Source organism: Thamnophis sirtalis, unplaced genomic scaffold (assembly GCF_051295495.1).
Source record: "Thamnophis sirtalis isolate CommonGarterSnake01/CBP01778 unplaced genomic scaffold, rThaSir2_p1.2 scaffold_3, whole genome shotgun sequence".
Classification (NCBI taxonomy): domain Eukaryota; kingdom Metazoa; phylum Chordata; class Lepidosauria; order Squamata; family Natricidae; genus Thamnophis; species Thamnophis sirtalis.
In genome coordinates, this window is record NW_028261383.1 from 142,543,791 (window position 1) to 142,565,336 (window position 21,546).

Below are 21,546 nucleotides of genomic sequence, written 5' to 3' on the forward strand. Positions count from 1 at the left end.
AAGCTTGGGTGCATCCATTTTATCTTGCTTTTTTTTAAAAATATACTATTAAGCCAAGCTAGATAGCTGCTATACAAAGAGGCTCAATGCAATTAGGACAGAGTTTAACGCACTGAAATGTAATGAAAGGTTCTCTCCTCCTCCACAAAAAATATCATTCTTAAAAGAAGTTTATATTTATTTGCATATAACCAAAGAAAAGTTGACTAAGCATCGCTAAGACCTCAACCACATTGATTTCTATCAAAGAAAAAAATGACTTTGGATCCAGGCTGCAGCATGAAATTTCACCCTGATAAAAAAAATAAGGCCACGTGTTGCAAGAGCTACAAACTGAAAACTGACTTACGCATCTGGGTCCAAGGCTCAGCTATCACCAAAACAAAACTATCAAAACAAAAGTACTGGTCTTTAGCGGATCCCACTCAGGAAACATTACATTCAGTTGCCTCTGTTATGTTGAGTTGTGAACAGTTCCTTTTGTAAACGGGTAAGCTGATTGTAATTTTTGTTATAAATACACAGATGAGTCCCTATATGACAAATCATAACTAGATCCTATTGTGGCTCCCACTTCTGTAAACATTTGGCAATACGTTACACATACACACATACATACATATATGTACAGGAAATACATACATGGATTGCTTCCAGCAAACTAATGTGCAAAATATGGCTGCCTCCCATGGAGGACCAGTGATGAGGTATGATTGTATCTTTGTGTGAGTTACCCGTAAGTTGGTTCAGGCCTGTTGATCAGGATTCTAGGTAGCCACACCTGCCCTGATTTGGCCTGGGTCTGTGCTTTACCCCCATCCACCCGCTGGCCGAGCAGCATCAGATGGGGGAAAGCAACATCACATTATGGTGCAATTGCGCTGTTCGCCATAGGAATTGTCCACACGATCAATTTCTTCAATGACCTTTGTGAAGATACCTTGAGTCATCTGCAGGGAAGAAAGATGGCGTCAGAGTCACTCCAAGAGAAAAGTTTACAACTGTGTTTAAGAAGCAACAGAGAACTTTTTATTTATTTGTATCCTGTTGTTGTTTTTATCCATAACTTAAGATGGCTAACATATCCAGCATACCTCCCTCCTCCTGTCTGTGGAGATTCTCAGTCATCCAGGTCATGGTTGTCCCGAAGGTGCTTTTTTCAAGAGGCAACTGGATTTTCTAGTTTTTCTTTGAAGACCTTTCGCTTCTCATCCAAAAAGCTTCTTCAGTTCTGAATGGGTGGTGGGGAATGCAAGGATTTATACTGCTTGCAGACAGCTGGTCATTTGCATTCTTTTAGAGAGTCTTTGAGGCTATCTGTGTCCTCATCTGAGTAATGCAAATGGGTGTGAAGGTGTGGCGCCTTCTTGGAACTGTTGAAAGGACTGTGTTGTAGACTGGAGATAGATGATGTTGTATCCCTCCCTCTCTGTTGAGAAAGGGCTGTTCAATTTTGACCCCTCTTTCAAACCAGCAGTCCTCTCTGTTCAAAATGTGGACTTTGTTGTCTTCAAAAGTATGGCCTTTGTCCTTTAAATGCAGATGGACTGCTGAATCTAGTTCTGATGGGTTTGTTCTCCTATGTTGTGCCATGCATTTATCAAGTGGTCCAATCCAAACAAGGAAGTCCCATTGCCTCTTGAAAAAAGCACTTTTGGGACTCCCTCCTCCTGTTTTCCCCACAACAACAACTTTGTGAGGTAAGTTGGGTTGAGAGAGTGTGACCGGCCCAAAGTCACCCAACTGGCTTTCATAGCTAAGGCAGGATTAGAACTCCCCATCTCCCAGTTTCTAGCTTGGTGCCTTAACCCACAATATTCCTAACATTACTGACCCCTTGTCACATTGGCTGGTACTCTATTGCTATACTATTTTGGTGGTTTCCCTCCTATTTTGAGGCGACAAGTGAAGAGCAACCTCACTCCTTTCTCCATTAGAGGGCCTTGGATTGGTGAAATAATTACTAAGAAATATAACAAAAGAACACAATTATCTGCTTATAGTTAGACATTGGGGAAAAGACTCTTAGCTACATTTTTCTTCAAGGCGGAATTCAACCCATGCACTCATTCAGTTCAAAATTAAACTTGTGAAAAAATCCTTAGTTTGTTGCAGAAAGCACAATGGATTTAAGTGGGCATTTGAAGTGGTATTTTTATGGCTTTTAGATATTATTCCCCACCCCACCCCCTTTAATTTAGGTGAAATCAGAGTAATACCTGGTTTTCTTTTGCTGAGGATTCCAAAAACACAGCACCCCATGAATCAGCAAGTTTCCGGCCTTCATCCGTCTTTACCTGACGACTAAAAATAAATAAATTTAAATAAAACAAAACCTCATCAACACTGTCATATTGCAATCAACTTCGGGAATGGGTGGGTGTTCTATTTATTTATCAAACTTGTATGATGCCCATCTCAGACAAGTCTATAACTTTTATGGACGCAAATATTATAACCTCAACAGCAGTAGGCTATAATCTGAAATACTGATTCACACATGTGCCCGATTTCGGCATGTGAAGAGAAAAAGGTTAGCCATCACTGGTATATAGGAAAGATTTCTTTTGTATTTTCTGTATTTTTTCTTGCTTGTTTTCTTCTCTATATGTATCCTGGATTTATGTTAATATCCGTGCCCCTAGGTGTACTGTCATGTCGGCAACCTGATCATGGAAGTGTCTTCAGACAATGCTGGCTCCCTCGGCTAAGAAACGGAGATGAGCGCAAACACCTAAAGTCGGCCATGACTGGGCAGAGGAAACCTTTACTTTTAATTACCTAATTTTCTTTGTTAAAATTTAATTAAAAAAGAATCACGGCATAAAGATCATAACAGATCAACACTATAGCAGGACTTCCCTACACTATTTTCCACTCCGCATAAGGGAGTTTGTAAACACCCAAATCCTATTCTTTCACTCAATGCTAATTTTCAAAAACCTTACATCCATAAGAATTGAGTTAAAAGCAATGCAGAGATAACGATTGTGGTGATTTATGGTAGATAAGAAGCCACTGAGAGTTAAATGCAATAATAGATTGTTAACAGAGGGCTTTGAAGTTTAACTTTGCTGTTGGTTCACTTGTTAAACAGTTTGCTTTTATACATAGCAGATAGATGACAGGTCAAATTGGTTGCAAACAAATGTAGAGGTTTATACATTTTGGGCCTGCTTCCCAAGGGATGGGGGGAACTAATATCGTTGGAATATATTTATCAGTATTCTACTAGAGTGGATAATATACATATGTGTGTGTTTCTGCCTTTTGCCTTTTTAATGCATATTTTCCTTTTTAATATTTTGATTATTTTTGTTTTTGTAAAATTTATTTTCTTTTTTTTTAAAGTTTGTACTTTATCTTAACTCTCTGAATTAAAAAAAAAACCAATGTACCTATTTTTCTCTCTCTAAAGATTTGATGTAGATAAACATTTCAGAAACACACTGCCCTATCCCTAGAGTTTATTATTATTTACAAAAGGGGCCAATTAAGATAAAATTCTCTTCTTTGGAATGGCAGGAATGTGGATGCAGCCATTGGTGCATACAGTGTGCTATTCATAAAAGCAGAGAGAAAAAGTGGCTGCCCAGGAATGTCAGTGGAAAGAAAGTATGTGAAAACTAATTTGAGAAAAGTTTTTCAGGATTATAGGGAAATCAAAGCACACCCTGAGAGAAGGCAGTGACAACCTTTGTTCTAAGCTTGCTTTAAAAAAAATGCCAGGAGAGATTAGAACTTATGGTGAGAGAATGTAAGAAGGAAGCCCGTTTAGGAATAAGTAACTAAAACTAAACCACCACCAGCCCCATTCCTGTACATTGCAATTATTCTGCAAACATGCTCCAAAACTTCCAAAATTCTTCCAGCCAGACAGGCTGTCTGCTCTGATTCTATAGTTCAGACTCCTTTATAGAAAGGAAAATGACTCAGTTTACAGCCAATCTTCTAAAGAGACTGAAGCTATTTCTATTCTTATTCCCCGGCTATCATTTCTTAAACAATAGAGAAAAGTTCTTACCTTTCTAATGACAGATCAGCTTTATTGCCAACAAGCACTACAGGCATCCTGCCAAACAAAGGAGGAACATTTCTAAAAGTTGCTTCTTGTAATGCTAAACAGAAAAGTCATCCCGCTTCACTCACAACTTCCATAGTCCTATCTAAGGGGGTCACTTGCTTGTAACTTAACGCAACAATTCTGCCTATGGCTGGGATAGTTCTGAATTTCTGGTCACAGGTGCACCTGCCCTTGCATGGAGCTGCAATTGAAGGTATAGGTAGTCCTGGGCTTACAATCACAATTGGGGCTCAAATTTCTGTTGTTAACCAAGGCTGTTGTTAACTGAGTTGTATCAGATTTTGCGATCTTTTTTTTTGCCACAGTGGTTAAATGAATTACTCCAATTGTTAATCACACGGTCATTTAGCAAATCTGGTTCCCCCCAAATCCCCTATGATTATCAGAAGCAGATTGAGAAAGTCGCAAATGGGGATTGAATGAACCCAGGACATTGCAACCATCTTAAAATATATATATGCAGGCTGCCAAGCGCTCAAATTCTGATCATGTGGGGATGCTACAACAGGTGTGAGAACAGACTGTAAGTCCCTGGTTCCAGTCCTGTTGTAACATCAAAGTGTCACTAAATGAATGATTATCCCAAAGGTGCTTTTTTCAAGAGGCTACTGGACTTTTTGGTTTTTCTTTGAAGATGTTTTGCTTCTCATTCAAGAAGCTTCTTCAGCTCTTAGATGAGAAGCGAAATGTCTTCAAAGAAAACCAGAAAGTCCAGTTGCCTCTTGAAAAAAAGCACCTTTGGCACAACCATGACCTGGAGGACTGAGGATCTCCTTAGACATTTAAAGGAATGATTGTAAATTGAGGACAATCTGCATTTCCCAATAAATCCTTTCCTATGCCTTAAATGAAAATACTTTTAAAAATACACCTGTCATTTTACATGTTCTAAGCTTACTCCCTGGTTTAATGTTTCACAACCTCTGCATGTTTTAAGGCATGCAGATTTTAGCTCCCAGAATTCCCCAGCTAGCAGGCTGGCTGGCTAATTTTGGAAGTTGAAGTTCACGCATCTGCAATTTGAAGAGGTTCCGAAACACTAGAGAGGGAAATGCTGTTTAAACATGCTCAGAGGAATCCAGTTCTCTATTGGTATCACTACATTCTAGGCAAAACTTTTGGGGTTTTTTTGTAAACCTAAAAAGTGTCATCATTTAGAGGTGGCTTATTGTACTAATGTTGTTCAGTCTGAAATCTATTTCTGGGAGAGAATTTGTAGTTAACATTTCCCAATGTTTACACAGATTTGGGAAGCCACTGAACCTTTCTCTACCCCATCCTTTCAGACAAGGGTTCCCTAGTAATATGCTTGAATGTCTTGCCTTAAGAGTTGCATTCTTTCCTGACCTGCCATGTTAATGTTTACCTTGTCTTCCCTCTACTTTCGTGTAACTTGCTGTGCAGAGACTTCACCACCTGAAAACTGGGAAAGGCAAGAAAGAAGATTAGAAGAGCTTTTTATATCTTTAGTATGAGCCAAGGATTGCTAGAAAGCATTTTAAAACATTATCCCCAAAATGCCCCTTATAGATAGGAAGCCATTAACCAGGAAAATATAGTGTGTATCTGAACGTTTGATTAGAAGATAACAAAACAAAATGCTAAACAAGCATTTCAAGGTGACTGAAAAACAAGGCAGGACGGTATATGAAGGCAGCATTCCAGTTAGACAAACCTGGGCTTAGAGAGACTAATTCCAAGCCTTTAATATCTTTCGCAAACCCATTTCTGTGGTCTTGCAAATATAGATAGTCTTCAACTTACGACAACTGGGCCCAAAATTCCTGTTGCGAAGTAAGATAGTTGTTAAATGAGTTATTCCCCATTTTACAACTTCTTGCCAGAGTTGTTAAGTTAGTAACATGGTTGTTGAATGATTTTGGCTTCCCTCATCAAGTTTGTTTGTCAGAAAGTTGCAAAGGCTGATCGCATGACCGTGGAACACTGCAACCATCCTAAATACATGCTAGTTGCCAAGAGCCCTAATTTTGATCATCTGATTATGGGGATGGTGCAAAGGTCATAAGTGTAAAACATGGTCATAAGTCACTTTTTTCAGTGTCCTTATAATTTTGAACGATTACTAAGTCAATGGTTATAAGTCAAGGACTATCTGTATTAAGGGAAGGACCAGCAGTGAAATCTTCTGCCGTGTGCTACCGATTTTGTGAGTCTGCTACCAAGCGCACTCTGCATGTGCATGTGTGCTTTGTGCACATGTGTGTTTTAGCGCACAGCGCTAAAAAAGGAACATTTTGAAGCCATCCAGGTAAGTAGAACAGCGGGGGGGGGGGAATCTGCCGTGCTGCGCAATTTTAAGACTAGCAAGAAAGCAGGAAATCTGACAATTCTAGCTAATATAAATCATGCATCACAGCTGATCACTGGAAATACTGGTTTGCCCGAAGCAGTAGCATTTTTTTTTTACTACCAGTTCAGACGAACCGGTCCAAATCAGTAGCATTTCATCCCTGGGAAGGACTTCTTTGTTTCAAGACCCTTACAGAATTCAGACAATTCCCTTGTTTTCATCAGGACCTTATTGTCCAACTGCCTTGTAATCACGCTCTATCTGTGCCCTCTTACCTTCTGAGAGATGTGACCGAATAGACCAGCACATAGCCATGGATGCCAATGATAAACGAGTGTGGCAAGATAGTGTATTCATCCTGGACAAAAAAAAACAGAAGAAAAGTCTGTATCACTCTATGACAGGGCCCTCAATCCCTGTTAGGAACTGGGGCGCACAGCTATAAGTGAACAGCAGGCAAGTAAGCAAAAGCAAAACCACCCCCTCCCCCCAGTGCATGGAAAAATTATCTTCCACCAAACCAGTCTCTGATGGCAAAAAAGTTGGGTACTGCTGCTGTATGCCAACTAGGGGGAATTTTTAATTCAGGAACATATCATTTCTAATGCCAAGTGCATATATGCTTTTCTGAATAATTAATTCGTGAAAGCTGAGTTTTAAGTCAGCGGATATCGAAGCTCTGAGGTGATTGTTTGACCCTCAAGGGACATTAGCAAAATTCAGATTAATGAATCTTAAAGAGACATCATCCACCACCCCAACTGCAACTCCAAAGCCAGCACATTAAGATGCAAGCCATTTGTGTCTTATTACAGGTGATGAGCAGGGAAGGCCACACTCCCATTTGTACCTGAAATGATGGGGGGGGGGAATTACCTGTCCCGCAGTGTCCACAAGCTGCAAGTGGAATTCATCTTTTCCCACCATCAACATTTTGTTGTAAGCTTAAAACAAAAGAGAAAGAAGAAAGTATTTGGAATAGAAGAGTATATAAGATTATATGAGTTAGAGTTAAGGAAAATGGATATAAAGTGATATGGAGGTGGTACCTAACACCACGTAAATTAAATCATATAGCTGGTACATATACATATATTTGTTGGAGGTGCAAGAAAGAGGTTGGAACATATAAAGATATGTGGTGGGATTGTGATAGTGCACAAAAATATGGGACATGGTGTTTAGAGAAATTAGAGTACTGTTGAATGTAAATCTAGACATGTCATCAAGGATTGCATTACTGTTGCTGGTGGAAAAACTGGATATAAATGAAACAAAAAAGGAATTGATTGTAAATTTGATAATGGCAGCTAGATTAGTGATGGCTAAATATTGGGGACGAAATTGGGATATTCAAATAAATGAGTGGTATAATGAAATTTGGAGTATGGCAAAAAATGATAAATTAACAGAAATTAAACTTTAAAAAGAGATGATTAAAGTAAATAATTATAATGAAATATGGGGGGATTTTATAAAATCAGTGTTGGTGGAAGGCAAAGGGAATAAACCTACTCAAGAATATGTGTCGTTTTGGAGGGGATAAGGACACAATTGGAATATATTGCATATCTAAGAAATATAAGGGGGGGAAGGGTCTCCGGGAAGTGGGGGTGCACTGTAATATGTGTTTTTCCCCTTTTTTGTCTTTTTTTGTATTTAGATGTATATGTACTGTTTGTATTATTTGTGCTTTAAAAAAAGTTTAAAAATTAAAAAAGAAAGTAGATGATACAGGTGTGACTTGAGCCTCTCAGATCCCTTCCAAAAATCCAGCAACATCCTGAGTTTCTCTGCACTTGAGTCATTTTGATTATGTTGTCTCTGTTTTTCCTTCGCTCAGAGACAGCCTTGTCCTCGAACTACAGGTAGTCCTTGACTTATGAGCAATTGTTTAGCAATCTGTGGGGTCCTTGGTACTCTCCGAGCTTGGTGGTTTTCTCACATATGTTTCAAACTAGCTAACATCATCAGTGCTAGAAGGGAGTGGTGTTGCTTCTTATTTTTGTATACTAGCGGTTTTCCCTATCAAAGTTGGTGGGAGTGTTCTTGGTGGTTCCTTGATTGTTTAACATTTGTTTTTGAAGTTATGATGGTCTCAGGAGGGGTGCTTTATAGCCTGTAAAGGCACTTCTATCATAAAATGTTATACTTATCCTACTTATGGTCACGTGACTACATTTCAAGCACTTGGTAACCTGTTCGCACTTATGGCCGGTTGCCATCCATAATCATCTGATCATCATTTACAATATTCTTTGCCGGCTTCCCCAAAAAGTCAATGGAGAAGCCAGTTGAGAAGGTTGCAAACTGCTGCCACCTGCTGAGAGAACTCCTTCTTGGGATTAGATGCAAGAATTGCCAGACAAAGGGAGCTGACATCCTTAAATCGTGGAGATCGCAGTTACGTTTCTCCACCTGGAAGAAGGGGTTCACTTCCGTTCATGAAGGGAAGTTGAACTCCTCCTTTAGGGTGCAATGGGACTTAAGATCACACTCTCCACTCAAGTACAATTGGAATGCTTTGTACAGTTACAGGTCCAAGCAACCTGTGTAAATTGGAAGAGCTTTCCAAATAATTGCAAGAATGGCGCCAGTTGCGGAATAGCATGAGATGACTTTCGGAGGAGGGTTGTGCCCAGGATCGGCTGGGTCTGTGTATCAACAGCTAGAGAACAACACAAATGTAAGTGGAGAAATTTATGCACATTGCTGGGCCCTAAAGCCAGCCAAGGCTCCCTGGTCTGTTACACCTTTGCACATACCAGTACATCCTGTACCAGCCAAGGTCTCCCAGCCCATGGAAACTTATGTACACAGTGAGGCTGTAACCAGTGGAAGTTTCTGCTGCTTCATAGCAGTTTTGCCCAACTTGATGAGTCTTGTAGCTGGCTGACTCTTGCAGGGCCTTATGGGCCAAAGAACAGGTTGGAGTCATCAGGGCCTCCTCCAGTCCTTGAAACAATCCTGTGCTGCACTTTACAACCACAACTGGGAGAGCTATGGAATGGTCACATTGATGTCTCACTTAATGACCACTTCACTCAGCAATTGAGATTCCAGGCCCAATTTTGGTCATAGGTCAAAGACTACCTGTAGGCCTGACAGCTTTTTCCTTCCCCAAGGTCTGAGCTCATTCTGTTTTCTATAACCAATATCATACTGGGGGAAGCTAACAGCACTTTCTTCCAATGAGGCCCATTGGAAGGAAATCTCTCATCCAAAAGACAGCAAGCAAGCAAATAAATAACCAAACAAATAGCAATTAAAGAGTGTTTTGTTAATACCTCTTGCTGCTTCACCCGCCAAAGCAATTGTATTGCGGTTATTGTTTGCAAAGCATGGTAGAAATCAGCAACGTTTAGTTGTAGCCGATGTTTCCGAAGTTGGCAAAGCAATTGCAATAAATCTTCAGCAGAAACTGACCTGACAACTTATCAGCTGTAAGAATTTATATCGGGAAGGAAGAAGGCCCACACATCCTGGTGGCAAAATGAAATGATGGGGCAATTGTCTAGCATCTCCAGAGGGTGTCCTATTTAATTAAAATTAAGGGTGCTTGAGTGACATATTCCAGGGTTTAGAGGAGCTACTGTAATGCAACAGGTATGGTAAAACCTAGGTAAACATACTGTTTATAAGAAGCAGAGGAACAAAATTGCAATCTGGTGCTCTATTCATTGGAGAGACAACTAATGGGACTGAAGAATGCTTTTACTACATCCCTGATGACTTGTATAAATAATGTTCAATTTATGAGAAATTATTGGGCAAATGTATACACGCATTGACTCTTTTAACAATTTATTGTTAAAATAGCTGGGCTCCAGTAAATGCTTTCATTAGTTAAACCTTCCTCTCTGCACATGTGAGCCTTAAGCCTCAAGAAACTAAATTAACTATTTCAGTGGAGAGAACAACAGATTTATAAGCAAACCTGCTTTCCAACCACCTAAATTTGTTCTTTGAATAAAATGGGCGGGAAGGGTAACCCCCTACAAAAACAGGAAAGGACTGGTGTTCAGGGGAAAAGGTTTGTGGCAAAGCAGGAAATGAGTGCAGAGGTACTACTGAATCTTTGTTCGTCGAAAGAAAACAAATACTCTGAGATGTTTTAACTCTGCCCCAAAGACTTTTTTTCTGATTTTAGTCAAATTTGAGAAATAGCAGATATGTTCTATCTATACCAATATATTATATATGTGGTTGTGCTACAATCCGATGTACTTATAACCAGCGTCATACCTTTCTAGTCTCAGCAATCAAATTAGTTCATACCCAGAACTGTGCTTACGTCAACATGTCTGTAATTTTCTGTTTGACTCTGTTCAAAATTGTTTTGATCAGGCAGGAAGAGAGAAGGTTCTTCTTTCTTATTGTACTGGACTCTAAGAACGTAAACATCTGGAAGATGTAGGGGACTTGCCAGAAGAATAAAAGTACAGGACATGTGCTATTTCTCAGTGATGAGTACCAGATTGTCCCCAACAGATTAGGAGAATGCATTTTGATCTCTCTTTTGAGCTAGTTTTGATCTCTCTTTTGAGGACATCTTACTTGAGCATACATCGGCTAGGCCACTGGGTTCACTCTGCTTCCTTCCAAGTTAATGGATACAGGCCCAGACAGTAATTCCTGCTCAATGAAATAATGTCTGAATGACTAAACAAAAGCTGCCCTCCCTTTACACATCCCATCACTGTCTTCCCCAAGTCTCCCTTCCATAGTTCCAGCCAACTGGAAATCTGGGATCTATACCCCCAACACATCTAGAAGGCATCCAGTTATGGAAAGTTACTTTAATAGTATTAATAACAATTTCTAATTGTAATAGGAAGAGTCATGGAATATGTATATGTATGGAATAGCCTAGGTGGCGCAGTGGTTAAATGCAGCACTGCAGGCTACTGCTAGATCAGCAGGTCAGCGGTTCAAATCTCACCGGCTCAGGGTTGACTCAGCCTTCCATCCTTCCGAGGTGGGTAAAATGAGGACCCAGATTGTTGGGGGCAATATGCTGACTCTCTGTAAACCGCTTAGAGAGGCCTGAAAGGCCTATGAAGCGGTATATAAGTCTACTGCTATTGCTATGTTGCCAACAGTTGCCATTACAGTATTAGGAGATGGTTGGGTATTCTTAAGGGAGATTAGAAAGACCAAAAAAAATGCATCCCCATCATTCTTAAACGCTCTAAATGTCTTCTTTGCTTTAACCACATCAAACATCATGAACTCATCATCTGCAGAACCTGCAGCTCTGGAAACCTCTATCCTGTGAATTACAAGGCAGAGCAGGAAAATTTCCTGCAATCAATAGAAGGAAGATGTGGTATGAATGGGTAGAGGTGTAAGTGGCTACAGGACTCTGGTGCTGAAATGCCTGGATATATGTAGTGTATATAGTTTGAATATAAAACCTTGGAAGGGGTTTCATTGTGAATTTTGTGTAAGATGTAAACAGAACTTTTCTTGTTTTTTTTCTTTTCTCTTGTTCACTACCACTGGTTTTCCTTTCATCTCCACCCATATGCATTTTCCCGCTTCCCTTTGCCAAACTACTATATCCCTTCTCTTATCCCATCATTTCGCTTATGGTCTCAGCTGGAAGGAGATCCCACAATCAACTTTATAATTGGGACATCTTATTTTACAAATAGTTACAGAATTAATTATTAATTCACTATATCTATACTTGTTTTGAATCCCGGCTTTCATTTATGGAGAATGGATGCTGGCAGATACAGATATACACCTGCCAATTAATAGGTAAGTGTGCTGGAACCATTTACTGGGAGAAGGAATCTTGAAGATTGGATTTAGCTGGAGATGGCAATAGTAGGGCAAGAAGAAAGGGAAGTAGGGCATATAGAGGACATGTGTATTTCTCCGTTTATTAACTCTTTGGGGATCAGGGTCATCTTCCTTTTCAGCAAACACAACTCTAACATGAATATCTTTTCTTTACACGTGCCAATACAGCTTTCCTTGGCATGGAATCGAAGTTACATAAGCCAACTTTATTATTGATCAAGCCCTACACCTCTCTCTAACATATTTTCTTCCCAGTAAGGAAGGGGAGAGACACACATCTAATAAAAGCACAGCAATAGCACACTTACTGCTTTCCACAGTGGGGTCATAGCATTCCAGAAATTCCCCATCAACGAACTGGTGAGCAAGAGATGTCTTACCTGAAGAGAAAAGGTAGCAAAAGAAATTATTGCTGTGGAGATTTATTGGTGATGAAGAATATAATTTAGAACAATAGAAAACATTTGTATCACCCTGATCACAGCAATGCAATTATTAAGATTAACATACCCAAAAGGGAGAATTAAATAAAAAATTGTTTACATTCCATACCAGATTTGAGGGCCTGCCACAAACAGGTTTTTTTTTTAAAAAAATCTCTACTAGAAGCCTGTTCACTTTGCACCCTACAGCTTTTGAATTTCATGATTTTCTGATCCCATTGTTTAAAATCAGAAGTATGCAGGAGTGCGGACAGGAATAAACCCAATTTTACTTATTAAATGATACAAACTGCATGCATCTGATAAAATGGGCTCCAAGATGGTTGAACTGGTGACCGATCTGGAATTACTGGGATTGTCTGAGTGACAGCAGACTTCTGATTACCATTCTTTAAGCATTCTACTATTCTGTAATAGTCGTTCTGTAGCCAAATCTCAGGGTTTTTCTCATTTCTGATACTCTAAATAAATTTAAATCTTATTAAACATGCATGCCACACATCTCCCAATGACTCAGGTTGGGTCCCAACAATCAAGCAAAAAAAAAATTACAGTAAACTTAATCAAAGATACAGCTGTGTTCTATAATTCTACTGTATCAACCCAACGAAGATAAGGCATTTATTTTTCCAACTCAGCCCCCCGTTCAATTCTGGAGCTGACCAGAAGTCTGGTTCCCCCACCACAGAGTCTCCTCCTAGCGTAGCCTTCTTTTTCAACTACCTGTCCTAACCAAAAGCACTATCAATTGTGGAGCCAACTGGCGACAGGGAGCCACAGCAGAGGGATGAAAGAGCCACATGTGGCCCCAGAGCTGTGGGTTGCTGACCCCTGCACTAAGGGAATGTTTCCAGGAAAGAACAGTGGAGGCTTTTCTACTCTCATTCATTCCAATGCCCCTCTTCTCAATCAAATCAGGAGCTCCCCATACTCCTCTAACAGCTGATCACAGTTTTGCTATCCATCACTGTAATTTAGCCAACAGTTTCCAGCTGTAGATACCAAGAAATCATCAGGAGAAGACAAGTATATTTTCAAAGCTTAGTCACACTTAGCCAAGGAACTGTTTAGCAAGATTCACAACAGCTGAATTTAGAATGTTGTTCTTGGCAACCTGTTCCTCTACCATATTAAGCTACTTGGCTCAGATGCACATCTTAGTGTGGCGCATATACAAAATACAAAGAAATCACAGTATTCAATTCAATAGCTAACCCTACCAAACTTAGTATTTATATTATAAGCTTCCTTTTAGGATATCAGTGCATTATTTTAAATCTCTACACTCTACAGCAAGCTAGGATGCTGAGCTGTTGCATTTTTTTCAGTTGCAATGAAGATTAATGAGGTGCCCAAAATTTGAGAATAAGTATAGTAATGTTATTATGTTAGAAAGAACTGAGATTGTTTTCTTAGGTATGAACTTCATTGAATTATTGTCTTCCAGACTGACCTTATTTTACAAAACTATTTTAGGGGTGGGATCATGGGGGCTACCCTGGGCTCTCCTGTACGAAACATGACATAGACATACATGTCATGTACTATTCTATCAATCTCTGCTTATACACATAACTAGCAAAAACATGACAGCGTCCTCAGAAAGATAAGGCCCAATGTACAATGAAATAAGTTTGTAATTCAAATTCTTAGTCCAAATGTGAAGGCTTTTCTTTTGCAATTTCTCACAACAGCAGTTCTGATATATCTCAATCCACCTTCTGATCTGTTCAATGAAGGCACAGATGGTTGATTAATCAACCAAGTGTATACATTACAGCTCAATATACACATCACTTTTCAGCAGGGTCCATAAGTTAGGCATCCATTAGGGCAGGAGGGGCAAAAATCTCCATTCTTTTCAAACACCTTTTCATACTAGAGGTACCCAGATGAGTCTTTCACATAATCACTTTTAAAAAGGGGGGGAGAGAAAGCTGTTGCAAATTTAATCCAAGGAAACAAATGATTTCACTATCCAGACACCCATGAATAACCTTTGCCCTCTGCTGACTGCCTCCCACTGCACATAGATTAATAGAAAACATAGCCTGGGTGACTCCTTGCATTTCTCTTCAGGGGAAGAGGAGATCAGATGGGTTGGGAATTGGGTAGGCACAAATAGCTCCCCGAGGACAAACTAGTAAAGGTCAGGAAATAGCTGCCCACTACTTGAAAGTTTTGCCTACTCATGTGCTACTAATGCTAAACCTTGGCCCGAAGAGCAGAAAATCTATCTCCAGAGACTGTTTAAAAATAAGTTGTTCATTAATAAGAAGAGCAGCACTGGATTCAAGCATGTGCATTGTTCAGTCACATTCCTCCCAATTAATTCCACACACACACACACACCAAAAGACTGCATCTAAAGGTTTCTCCAAAAACGCAAAGCAGGGCAGCCTGTGTGCTTCTCAGGAATCTTTTAAACCTCTCCCCTACTTTTTCATCAGGCAAATTTCCACCTTTTTAACAAGAGATCCACGGCAGAGATATAAATGAATACGAAGTTTAAGCTCAGAGACAGGAAATCCACAAAGCAAGGGAGCATAGCCTATAATATATATACCTAAACCTATACCTAAAGTCAAAGGCTACCATTTCATCAAAGGGATCTATTGTCTATTTGACCGGATCTTTCCACCAGTTTTCATTCTGGCCAATTTAGAAGAGTAATCAAGTAATCAGGGTTTATCCAATCTAGGCTTCAAAACCCTCCGAATCACCTCTTTTGAAATCAAAAGAGCACGCCCTATTGTGGCCGCCAAAATATGGATGCTCGAATAGCGACGTACTCTTTTATTACTCTCCTTGCAACCAGACCCCCTACCCCACCCTACCCGTTCTCAGCCCAACACTACAACAATAAGAGCGCTCCAAAGTAGCTGCATCCGGATCCACTCTCAATATTTTTTTAATTTGATTTGCCAATCGTTTACAAGATAATAGGTATAAAAATAAAAATGAGTATGTATGAAATGGGTACGAATAAATGGGGACAGTAGGGCAGGTACGGTTGGCACGACGGTGCGCTTATGCAAGCCTCCGGCTTAGCATCTTCCGCGACTTCACACGCGCAACCCGTTGCTCTTCGCGCCGCCGCCGCCCAGCAACCGGGGCGACCAAAGGTGGGGATCTCCCCGGCGTTCTTGGCACTCGCCCGCCTCCCATCCATCCATCCATCCATCCCCCTCGCCTGCAAACTCCCGCCCCGTTCCAGCCTCTCCGCCGGGCGACCCCCGGCAGCCCCAGACTTGCTGCGCTCAAGGAACGGCACAAACCCGCCGCCCTTTTCCCCTCGCTCCCCACACCACCCTTTTTTCCTCCCAGCCATCGATTCGGCTTGTGCTCAAAGCCCGGCGCCCGCCCGGCTCCCTTTTCCACAGCGCTCACTTTGTTCCCCGCCGAACTTCCACCAACTATCCCCCCCCCCACCGCTTCCAGGTCCAGGTCCACGCCCGCGTCCTCCTCTCGGCCCTGCGCCCGGCTCCCCGGGAGCCCGCTCGGCAAGAGAGCAGCCGCCCCGGCACCTCCTGCCACGTGGTGCCCGCCCAGCGGACAACCACCACCACCACCCCTCCACTCCGGCCGGGCAGAGCGCCACTCACCGACCGAGCGATATCCCAGGATCACCACCTTTCGGTAGCGCACGAACGGCATTGCCCGACAAGCGGCTCCCAGGCCAACCGAGCGCGCGGGGGGACCGGGGGAGGCGGAAGGGTTAGTAGTAGTAATAGTAGTAGCGGAGGGGCGGGGGAGAAAGAAGAGGAAAGGGTGGGTACCGCAAGGCGGGCGGGCCAAGCGATAAAAAGAGCCCGCCCGACTAGAGCCGCAACTACAAACGCCCCACGTGACCAAAACACTGGCCTTAGAGCCGCCGCTTCTGATTGGCCCGCGGCAGGAGGCGCGTGCGCCTTGAGGGCTTCTCGCTTTCCATTCATGAAAAGCGCGAGCGGCTAGAATGGAGAGAGAGCGAGAGAGCCGCGTGGGTTCCAAACACAACTGAGCGTAAGCGCGCGCCACGGGCGGCCCGCGCGCCCGCGCACCCGCCCATGTTTTGGCTTCTCCCGGGGAGGAAGAAAAGGCGCGCGGGGGGAGGGGTGTTCTTTGCGCTGAACTTAAGCACTGGCTGGCTCCCTTGCGTTGGCTTCGCTCGCGGTACCGCACGGCACGTGTCCCACTTTGGGCGTGGAGGCCGAGGAACGTACGTGGGAATTTAAATGCCGAATAAAAAATGCGCAGCGTGTTTCTCTCGGCCATGTGCTCGGATCTCCCCCGATTGTCTTTTTCCTTTTGTGGCTTGGCACGCCGACTTGCTCTCCCCCCCCCCCGGCTCTTCGAACCACTTAATTGCGGATCGAATCTATAATAAATAAACCCATCGAAGCCAAAAGAGTTAATTCTAAAATCCTAAAGATGTGAAGGGGAGAGGGTTCTCCCTTTGGGTTCACATGCCTTAAAACTCGGACAGTTCTGAAGGTAGCAACACCCTTCCCTGTGTTGTCGAGAAGTCGGGAAAATGCGGGGACCCGCTTTTAGCCAGCTTGCCGGGGTTGTTTTTTAAGAGGGCTCGTAGCTTCTTTTCGCCGACAGTATCCTAAAAATGCGGCCCGCTTCTAAACCTTCCGTGCTTCGCAGGGGGGGAAACTGCCATCCATTAGTTAGAGCATTGGCTGCGTTTTAACGATGCATTAAACCGTGATGGGGTTTCTTTGTTTTTTGGCATGGTGCGATGATGTGTGAAGCAGGTCATTATGGCAACTTCAACAAGCCATTTTTAAAAAAAATTCTGGTATAGCAAAAGGAAAAAAAAAGGTTCCAAGTCTAGAGAAGATTCTACTGTGGGCATTTTGACGCAAAGTTGATTTTCCTCCATTCAGCTGTGATCCCTCTATAAACCTACCGTGTCTGCGTGTTCTCCCCGTTTCAACTCCAAATCTTTACGATGCTATCTGAACAAAGTGTCTTTTTTTCTTCATCTTGGAGGTCAGCATTATTTTCTTTCCAATAAATACGCCAGAGTAGACTGACCATGTATATTGTATGTGACGGTAGGAGCAAATGTATACATACATCCCTATAGTATTAAATGTTTTTGTTCACAACATTTGTAAGTAGCAAATACTGTAAAATATGAATGTGCAACAAAGACAACCCCCAATTTTTACCCCATGTTTTTAAAGACTTTCAGGAGAATTTGCTTTGCTTGGTGTAAGAATTTTAGATAGTATTGAAGAGAAATGCTTTTAAATACATATATGCTGTTAATAGTAATTTAAGCTGATTTACATTGTTAGGAGGTGTATGAAGTTATCACATTTCTTCCAACAGAGGAATGACTTGAGTTACTGGAAACCTATTTAGAGTTTTGTAATCGAATATTTTGCTAAATATGTTGAATTGTGAAAAAGTTTATAGTCACAAGTTAATATCTATAAAATCCTCTATCTTCCTCTTTGTTGTTCTGAGTAAGAACATCTGCATGCTTAAAAAGGGAACAAAGACTGGAGGAAAAATTAGGTTATATTTTAGTTTTCCAAATGTCTGTAATCAGCTTTCAGTAAAATTTGAGATGGTAATTTCTTAATATTAGGAGTGGTGCGACCCTGCTAAGTATTCAAATGCTAACAAATTTGTACCCATTAAACATATTAACTTCTAATTAGGTTATCTTAATTGAAAGGCATCAAAACATTGTTTCAAAGATGCTAATGCTTTTTTAAAATTATTTGGTTTCCCTAAATCTAGATTTTTAATGTATAAAAGTTTCCTTTTATTCTATGAAACCTAGTGGTAGAAAACAGAATAGATTTGAAAGGAAACTAACATTTTAGGAAGAACAGCCCTTTTAAACGTAGCTATTCGAAGCAACACTAATGAAAGATGTAGCTGTTGACCTGTGTGCTTTTTGGTTGTTTAAACCATCAAGTACATACATATATACATATTACCCTATATTTTCTTTTTTCTATCTGAGTCAAATAATTCTGGGGGTGTAACTAGCCATACAAATGAAAATGTACACATTGTGCAATGAAAGACACCATGGTAGATTAAAAATAATGATCCCCTCCACCAAGGAAGGGCAAAAAAACACAAACCCAGATTCCCCCAAATACTCCAGCCTTTCAACCTTAGAAAACAACCAGTTTTTTAAAGATTTTCTGAAAAGTCAGCAGACTCAGGCCCCTGCAAATTTTGGAGGTGGGGGACCTGGGTGTGGTTTCACAACATCTCCAAGTAATAAATCCACTCATGTTTGCAAAATGATAGTCCTGTCCACTCAGGAGCACTTGACTTATTCTTATGAAGATGTATGGCAGTCTTGGTTTATTATGTAATCTAATTTCCAGACTCTGAGCATCTCTCAGTGCAAAACAAACAGAAATAGGACAAGATAAAACAAAGCTTGTAACAAAGAAAACAAGCTAACGAAATAGTTAGACAGAGGAGGTGCCAATAAAGATTATCTCAATTTAGTGAGTAATCAAGATCTTTATGCACCTCAGAGTGAAATGCAAACGAAACAGCTCTAATGCTATTAAAATGTAATCAAGGTAATACCTTCTATTGGTATGCAAAAGCTTGCTTTTCCTCTATTTAAAGATAGAGGGCCTTATTGATAAGCTGTGAGATAGCTTAATGCTAGGTTTTTCCATATGGCTAAAAAGAAAACTCGGTTATCCTTTTGGCAATACCTGCCTTAAAGCAAATTAAGTCACAATGTTTCCTCCAAGTAAGGAAGAAGAAAATAGCACTACAATCAAATACTGTGGGGTTTTTATTCAGCCTGGATCCCTCTGTATACTTGGAATTTCAATTTGCATAATCTATCAGTCCTCTGAAGAATGTTGGGTTCAAGGAAACTGGCTGTATATAATTTTCTTGTCCTGTGAAATACTGCGCTTAATGCATCTGATGAAGTGAGCTGCAATCCACCAAAGTTTAGTCAGTGTTTTAAAGTGTTTTAAAGTGGCTGCCCAACTTAGCATATCTTTTGTTGTTTTTGTAAAAGTTTTTTTTATTTTTTTCCCTTTTAAAGCAAACATTTCATCATTAATCAGTGTGTCGTCTGAGTACAATTTTTTTTGTCATAATAGTTATAGCTTACCACCGAATTATTTATATACATCTATTCTTATTTTAACATTACAACTTAACATGTCTCCTGTTATAACATTTCTCTTCCTAAATTATTTAATTTTATAATTTTTATGCATATTCATTTTCTAACCAATGATAAAATAACCTCCATATATTATAATAATCAGATTCTTCCTTTCATAGCATCTCTTGGATGCTGTCCTTTCCCTCATGCCAAACACGGCTTCTCAAAGTTTAACACAAGAGCTTCATTTGTTGATATTAGTGTGAAATATTGGCATATTGTTTCCTTTGCATTCTGAAGTAGGTTATAGTAACGTTCAGAATGATTAAACTCAAATGTATGACAGCACATACATTTAAAACATTATAATTCTATATTCCAGATAGAAAGAACCATAAAGCAGAACAAAAGCAGCAGTAGGAAAGCCAAAAAAAAAAAAAGCCCAGCATTGTATTAAATAATGAAATAATTATCAAAAGGTTCTGGAGAAAAAAACATAGGCGGGGAGGGGAAGAATCCCAAGGTCAGGGGGAGGAAGGAGGCTGCCAGCAAACATTCTACAGGCATATCTACACTCATTGAACTGCTGGAGGGTTGACTCAGACATTCATGAAACACTTGCTATTTAAAAAGTCCCTCATGGATGGCCTTGCCCTGGTTTTATGTAACAACAACAAAGGCAACAGATGGCAGAAGGAGAGGTTGTGTCATTGGAAGCACAATGACAATCACAGCAGAGGTGGTAACTGGAAAGAAACTATATTACAACTTCTGGAGCAGTGTCTGCTGGCTCACTTTGAAGAAACAGCCTTCCTATCTATCTATATTTATTTATTTAGTCAGGATTATAATTCTGCTGTGCATGATGTTGGGAATATCCTTTGCATATGCAACGATATTTGCAATGACATTTGCAATGATGTAAACATATCATTAATATTTTTTTAAACAATAACTAACACAAGTCAGTTGTGGGATCTTTGTGCTCTCTGAGCGGGGAGGTTTTATTGCCGATGCTACATAACATCAGTGCTCTGATGAGCACATAAGTACTGATGGATGTTATCTAATTTGGGTAATGAAATGTCTGCAGGAAAGCAACCAAGCCCACAGAGCATCAAGGCCTCCACACTTCAATCCTGAGCTACAAATGTTCTCCCAAGTTTCTCCAAATTGAACACAACTGATTCGCTCTCTTATTGTGCTAGAGCACCAGAGGGCAGCAAAAGACACACAATCAAAAATGGTCCCATTTTACTGGAATTCTCATCACCAGGAAGAGGAGAGTCACACAGTAGACCTGCAAGGCTCCAAGAGTCCCAATGTCCACTTTTGGTGGATGTTAAATTAATTGGAGAAGAAGTCTTCTTTAAACTTAAATGGAATAGCTGTTAAGCATATTAGAGACCCTAATGTTTTGAGTAGAAGAGAACACCTGCTTTACTGTTTCATTTAAATCAGTGGGGTTTAATATAATTTAGTATTAGATCCAACATGTGTTTTTATGGGTTTTCACCTCTGCACTTTGACCTCCTTAGATCAATATTTTACCATGCATGTAATTCTGGACCTTTTATTTGATGTTTTTACTCATAGTTAACTCAGTCCAATTTACCCAAGGCAGGTTGGGTTTTCACAATCTCTTAAATTATGTTGTGGGCACACTTGACATTTAATTGTATGTCATGAACACAAATTACAGTGCCCTTCCCCTTTGCATCTGGCAGAAACATGCTTTGCAACATTTTTTATCTCAATTGTCTCTTTTTCATTTCCTGAAAGTAGACCAGGA

At 40.6% G+C, this 21,546-nt stretch overlaps 1 protein-coding gene across 1 annotated transcript; it reads right to left on the reverse strand.

The window, feature by feature from the left end:
- Positions 1 to 693: 693 nt before the first annotated feature.
- RHEBL1 (RHEB like 1) lies at positions 694 to 16,306 on the reverse strand. The gene is made up of 8 exons (XM_014071079.2): positions 16,255 to 16,306; positions 12,515 to 12,586; positions 7,272 to 7,339; positions 6,671 to 6,753; positions 5,451 to 5,507; positions 4,025 to 4,072; positions 2,220 to 2,304; positions 694 to 950 (listed from the first exon to the last, which is right to left on the reverse strand). The coding sequence occupies exons 1-8, from the start codon at positions 16,304 to 16,306 to the stop codon at positions 861 to 863; spliced, it is 555 nt and encodes a 184-aa protein (XP_013926554.1). The 3' UTR covers positions 694 to 860.
- Positions 16,307 to 21,546: the final 5,240 nt, after the last annotated feature.